Source organism: Oryctolagus cuniculus, chromosome 6 (genome assembly GCF_964237555.1).
Source record: "Oryctolagus cuniculus chromosome 6, mOryCun1.1, whole genome shotgun sequence".
NCBI lineage: Eukaryota > Metazoa > Chordata > Mammalia > Lagomorpha > Leporidae > Oryctolagus > Oryctolagus cuniculus.
This window is the reverse complement of record NC_091437.1, coordinates 17,297,509-17,304,420: the sequence shown is the minus strand read 5'-3', so window position 1 is coordinate 17,304,420 and position 6,912 is coordinate 17,297,509. Positions and strand designations below refer to the sequence as shown.

Genomic DNA, 6,912 nt, shown 5'->3' with positions numbered 1-6,912 from the left:
TGAAGGATCGGGCCCCTGTTAGTGTAGTAACCGAGAAATTCCGGGAGATCAAAGACCTGGGCTGCACGGTAACGGCCTTCCTTGGTTTAAGCACAAGCGGTTGGCCGAGTCCCTGAACTGCTTTCTCCAGCGTAGAGGGAGCCTGCTGGCTGGCCTGCCCGGCTGACACAGCCACGCAGGGTTCAGATGCAAACCTGAAAATGGTCTGGAAATCTGTTCATCAGCATCACCAAAAGCCTTAGGAAGAGACAGAGGACTATGAATCCCTGTTAAACTTCTGGTTTCCTCATTCATAAAAGAGAAATTGAGCCCTAAAGACAAAGCAGAACTAGAAAGTGAAATCATGTGGTCGGAAATCCTAGTGAGTTGTACCTTGTAAGGGTCAGTGTCCGTGGTGGTTGTTCCAGAAGCTTCGAGTTCTGTGAAACCGTTCCCTCAGTCTTCAGCAGAACTCTGAGTATGCGGGGAGATGCCACACGCTGGGGCTGGCAGGGTGGCGCAGCAGGTTAAGTTGCCACCCGCAAGGCTGGCACTTCCTGCATGCTGGGGTTCGAGCCCAGCCATTCCTCCAATCCCGCTCCCTGCTAAGGTGCCTGGGAAGTAGTGAATGGCGGCTCAAGTGCCCGAGTCCCTGCGACCGATCTTGCTTTGGCCCCGCCCAGCCCTGGCTGTCCCAGTCATCTGAGGAATCAACCAGTAGATGGAGGATCCCCACTGCCTCCCTCCCCTCTTTACACATTTGTTTAATTTGAAAGAGCAACAAAGAGAAAAAAAAAAAGGTGAGACACTAATGAAGTCAGTCCCTTCCATGGGGTAAAATCAGAAAGTTGATGTAGACTGATGAAGCAGACGCAATGAAGAGTCAGCCATGAACTAACTTTAATGAATCCACTTCCTTTATTGCAGTAAGCTCTGTACAAAGCAGCAACTGCAATGCTCCAGGTTAAAACATTAGAAAAGCACTTGTGACAGTTATGGTACAGTATTATCAAAATAGTCCATTTCACACTTAATAGGTAACCATCCACCGGAGCGCACATCTTTAAGTTATTTCCATAGTCTTAAAAAAAGTCAGAAAGCATATAAAAAGAATGTAAAAGGAAACCTAAAATACAAACGAAATAATGTAACAAATAAATATCTGATTGAATTAACTGTTAATCAGCTTAATGCCACCATTCTCTCTAAAGCCACGGAATTCTTAGACCTGTAGGGATAACGAACCGCCAGTGCCACTGCCTAATTATTTCCAAGTTCTCACCAATGATTATGACTAAAAAAGGCATTAAAATAATCAAAATTCAGCATAAATACAACGAAATAGAATAGCTTCACACTTGCGAGCTTCTGAAAGGATCACTGGAATTTCGCAGAGCGCCACACAATGCTGAAATTCTCTGATGTGGCGACCGGTGCTCAGAAAGGCTTGTTTTGTAAGTGAACGCCTCTCACATTATTTCACAGACAGTGTCACCCTCCCCACATTATGCATATTTAGATATATTTCATGTACTTTATACAGACATGTATGATGCACGACATTTGGTTCCTACAGTACAGGTGACAATGCTTTCCTGAATGGGAAAAATCTTAGAAACAGAAAAAGAAAGAAGTGTACCTATGCACATTTCAAATAGCAGCACTCGGTCCATGCCCCAGCGCCGCTGTGAGATTCACACACGGCACTGCTCACCGAGTAATGTGACATGTGACATGTCTGCCGTCCTACCCAGAACACTGCAAATATGCAATCAAAGGACAACGCTGTGAGCCGTAATGTAGCAAAGATTTTTAGGATTACTTGGTTTTCTTTTTTTTTTTTTTTTTTTTTTTTGACAGGCAGAGTGGACAGTGAGAGAGAGAGACAGAGAGAGAAAGGTCTTCCTTTGCCGCTGGTTCACCCTCCAATGGCCGCCGCTGCAGCCGGCGCACCGCGCTGATCCTGGCAGGAGCCAGGAGCCAGGTGCTTTTCCTGGTCTCCCATGGGGTGCAGGGCCCAAGCACCTGGGCCATCCTCCACTGCACTCCCTGGCCATAGCAGAGAGCTGGCCTGGAAGAGGGGCAACCGGGACAGAATCCGGCGCCCCAACCGGGACTAGAACCCGGTGTGCCGGCGCCGCAAGGTGGAGGATTAGCCTATTGAGCCACGGCGCCGGCTTACTTGGTTTTCTTAATATTCTGAAGTCAGATTATCAGACCTCTGATATATGTGGCAAAAATACCGCAGCCTGGAAAATAAAGTTGCTGTCAAGATTCATGAAAACCCACACAATTCTCCAAGACCGAAACACTGTTACCCAGGACCCAAGTCAAGCATCCTCTCAATTCAGTTTCTCTTTTCTGACTGGGTACCCGTGTGAAGTGAGAGAATGCCCTGCACATGATCTCCTTGGCCCCCACGGCCTCTCGTCAGTCTGTTTTAGTTTGTTTCCAAACCAGTGACACAGTGAAATGAATCTTGCTTACCGGCAAGAGACATTTCATTGTATATACACATACGCCACTGTGTGTGCACACAGAGCGACACATACACAGTCTGAAGTATAGACATGAATCCCTTGAAATGTTTTTTAGGAAATCCTTCCTTGGATAAAAACAAAAAAGTTCACATTAATAACTGTATATAAAGCTTCTAGTAGCAGTACAGATGCACTGTCCAAAGTGTACTAGTAGACAATGATGTCAAAACAGACATATCAAAAGCACAAACTGGCAGTTTTTCTTAACACAAGAGTTTTGAAGTATTCAGAATGGATTAGATTTTAATGTTCAGAATAATCTGTTCAAACCTGAGTATATTAAGACTAAGCGTACTTGACGAATGAATGAATTAAGCCTAAAAACATTTCACTAAGAAACCAGTGGTCCTTTTAACCATTTGGTGAAACATCATTTTAATGATGTAAAAAGGATGGTACAGTATAGTGAAATTCGTAGTGTTCATTAAATGTCACTGCTTTGTCTCAATTTCCTCCAGAAAAATGTTAGCATTTCTTAAGAAAAGTCCCTCAGATTTGAGTGGAATTCCAAGGACAGGTGTCTCCTCAATCATATCACACACGCGCTGGAGGCTCTGTGTTCCAGCTCTGACCTAGGATTTCTCAGCGTCGTATGCAGGACTAGACTCCTCTTCCACCTTCTCCAAGGGTTCAAGAAGTCCAAGATAGAACTAACAGCCAATCAGGGATTTAAAGGATTGGGGGCCTTTTCTCCTAACTCTGTATTTACTTAGGCAAACCGCTTTAACCCTGGGGTCAACTTTTTGGTTACTCTTCCCCCATTTTTCATGACCTGCCCTAATTCTCACCTTGACTATCTAACAGATACTTTTACAAAAGTATTAGAAAACATACAGTACTCAACAATAACTGGGCAATGAAGATTGGAAGCAGTGTCCCATGACGATGGCAGAGACTAGAAATAAAATAGTGGAAGGCAAAGTTTGACATTCTATAAATTTATAAAAGAGCATATGTGGATGAAATTTGGTTAATTTCAGAAGGCACCTCAAGGCTAAAGGCTTTTTGTACTCCTTTCATCAATCCAAAAATAACACACTTTATTGCTATTCAAGTAGCAAAGGAAAACTTTACTCTCGTGAACTTGAGCCCAAGAAGAATCACCATTCATTCAGATTGACATATGGAAGTGACCAGACCTGAAGTCTCCATCCACTCGTTGATGGAGCCACATTCCTGTGTGCTTTCAAAGTAATGAAACAGGGAAAGAAAAGTCACAGCTGGCCACTGTGATGTTAACATGTCACTTCACTGGGCGCGCCAGGACCACGGTGCAGGCTGTCCGCTGTATGGAACAGTTAGGAGTAGAAGGTGAGGACACTCTGATGATTGCCACGGACGAGGAGGATGGGTGGCAGGTCCTTAGACAGGGCTTCCAACCAGGCCATGTAGAGAGCGCTGGACACAGCACCTTTGCGTGCAACTGGGAGACTCCTGGTATGGAAAGAAAAGGCAAACGGAGTGATGCATAAATGTAACAAAGTCAGAGTAACGTTAACTATTCATTACACGCTGTGTACAGAACAGTAAGTCCTATATATTCTCCAGTTTCAACAAAAGCAAATAAAAACTTAGTTGTAACAGGTCTAGTATCTAACACTACATCTCCAAGTTTGCCTTTTTCAGAAAGGAAGGAATTCACAAACAGTAGCTGTATGTACAGCTAACGGAAACAAACCCGAGATGAAGACTCTCCACTTACAGATGGTGGACTGTAAAGGGAGGTTTCTGAGGTTTTACATTTTGGTGTCTACCATCACAACTATTTTATCGTCAGCAGCAAAACCTGTTAAACTAATCTTTTTTTTTTCTTTTTCTTTTTTTTTTTTTTTAAAGATTTGGTTATTTGAAAGGCAGAGTGAGAGCAAGCTTCTGTTTGCTGGTTTACTCCCCAAAATGGCCAGAACGACCAGAGCTGGGCTGATCTGAAGTCAGCAGCCAGGAGCTTTTTGCAGGTCTCCCAGGTGGGTGCAGGGGCCCCAGCACCTAGGCCATCCTCCGCTGCTTTCCCAGGCCACAGCAGGGAGCTGGATTGGAAGGGGGAACAGCGAGGACTTGAACTGGAGCCCACATGGGATGCCGGTGCTGCAGGCCACAGCTTTTGTTGCAATGCCCCAGTGCTGGCCCAGAGACTATAGTTATGCTGTGGTGATCTAAAAACCACTGGATTTCAGAACAGTTAGAAGGATGAAATGAAGAAATGCCTGAAATGTGTTCTCCGTAGGGTTTAGGCTAAAACCTTATATTCAAAAGTTTCTTTCTGGAGCCGGCGCTGTGGAGCAGCAGGTTAACACCCTGGCTTGAAGCACTGGCATCCCATATGGGCACCAGTTCGAATCCCGGCTGCTCCTCTTCCGATCCAGCTCTCTGCTGTGACCTGGGAAAGCAGTAGAAGATGGCCCAAGCACTTGGGCCCCTGCACCCGCGTGGGAGACCTGGAGGAAGCTCTGGGCTCCTGGCTTCAGATTGGTGCAGCTCCGGACTCTCTTGTCTCTCTGCCTCTCCTCTCCATCAGTACACGTGATATGTACAGGGGATAGAAATCCAAAGTCCACGGTACCACCTGCCCAGCCCAGGGAGTCCTCCTGGACACGGTACTCACATGACAATGATGTTAGCTGTGCTCGAGTGTTCCTTTAATAGCTCATTCAACCGGATCTGCCGGTATGTCTGAAACGAACAGGGCAAAGTCACTCTGGGTCATTCACACAATGCTCATCCCTATCCATCCACACAGGAAGGAATAGACCTGGCTTATCTCACAGCAAACGGCACTTTTTGATACTTCTAAAGTATTTTTTTTTCAATCACAATGAAGACTAAGACAACAAAGTAGATGAGAAAGAAAGAATACCTTAGTCTTATAAAGTTCAAGCTCATTATCTGTGATTCGCCAGGGTTCATCTTCTTTCATCTTATCTGCAATATCTTGTTCTTTATCATCTTCATGAAGTCTGTATGGCTCAATCATCTCATCAAAAGCTACAATACTTAGAAGAACAAATAGGAATCAGCAACAGGGAGACAGGAAGATCTAACTTTGGCAACTGAGAAAATACCAATTTAGTCACTCAAACTGATCAGAAATTTAGCATGACCAACATGAATAAAATTGCAGGTGTAACTGCTAAAGCTGGTCTCCCTCCTCCCGGGCTCATACTGCTCACCCTAGATAAATGGTATTAAACTATTTTGCTCAAAATACCCAAGAGTGTTTCCAGTTCACATGCCAGTGAATAAAAATAATCTAAGAAAATACACCCAAACATTCTGAAGTCAAAGAAAGGCAGACACTAGAAGTTTAAGATGATGCAGACTGAGTTTCTAGATTCCGAGACTCTTCTAAGACAACAGGAATGGCATTCCAAGCAACTAGGCGTGTGAAGAACATGAAATCTAGTAGACAGCTTTGGTGTAGTCTGGATTCACAATCTCTCCCAATTACAACCTTAAAAGATGCACTTATAGAACTGCATGACAGTTAATAATAAAATAAATGTGCACATCACTGTCATACCTTCTACTTACTGTGTCCAGGTAGGATATTCTAAGACTCTGCACTGAGGAGAATGCTGTAGGCAAATTCTTAGATTGTTGTATTTCAGCAATAAAACGAAACAGCCGACTGGAAAGGACAAGTGTAATGGTGGCAAGTGTGTGTGGAAATCAGAAAAGAACTAGCTCGCATCTCCATGGCCTTGGTCATTTTCAGACGTTATAGATCAAGTGGCCACTGGTCTCTGTGAAAATGCTTTAGAGTGTACTCTCTGCCACAAGCATGTGAACTCTCCATGCTAGCTCAAAAAAGCAACTGAGTTTCTGGGGAGTACAGTGTAGGGACAGAGAAGAAAAAGGTGAGTAGTGGCCACGAAGTTAAGAGTTAAATAAGTTAAAGAGTGAAATAAGGCAGTAAGTCCTGGTAACCTATTGCAAAGTAGGGTGATTATAGATAACATACTACATTAAAAAAAACCTAGAACAAAGGACTTCAATATAGTAACGATAAGAAGTGAAACGTTACAGGAGGGAAACGTTTACACTGTTTGCACATACAGTACACATAGATGCAGAGAGATATCACATGGTACCCAATAAATGTCCAGCGCTGCCAGACACAAATAACACGTAACCGTGACTTCACGTGTAACTCAGCAGTGAAAACACAAGCCCAGGCAATCAGCTCAAGCTGATGTAGCGGAGCAGGCCTTACGCAAAAGGACCAGACATCTGTTCAGGTTATCAAACAACTTACTTTTCTTTCTTTGGTTTGGTATTGATGTCTCCTAGGACCATGATATCGGAGAAGTCAATGCGGAACTTGCTCAGCAAAGTAGCCATCCTAGAACGAAGACGAATGCGCCTGAGCTACACGAAGCACGCACGTGAGTGTTTT

At 44.2% G+C, this 6,912-nt stretch overlaps 1 protein-coding gene across 3 annotated transcripts in view; it reads right to left on the bottom strand.

Annotated features, from left to right (window-relative positions):
• Positions 1-874: 874 nt before the first annotated feature.
• SLC12A2 (solute carrier family 12 member 2) overlaps positions 875-6,912 on the bottom strand; it is a 96,762-nt gene continuing 90,724 nt past the window's right edge. For 2 of the 3 annotated variants that reach the window (XM_002710086.5, XM_070076071.1), the window contains 4 exons: positions 6,772-6,858; positions 5,374-5,509; positions 5,122-5,189; positions 875-3,953 (listed from right to left, as the gene is read on the bottom strand). In XM_002710086.5, coding sequence (XP_002710132.5) covers positions 3,818-3,953; positions 5,122-5,189; positions 5,374-5,509; positions 6,772-6,858 — 427 coding nt within the window. In that variant the 3' untranslated portion in view covers positions 875-3,817. The remainder of the gene's footprint in view (positions 3,954-5,121; positions 5,190-5,373; positions 5,510-6,771; positions 6,859-6,912) is intronic. The other variant, XR_011389683.1, reaches the window with a different exon arrangement.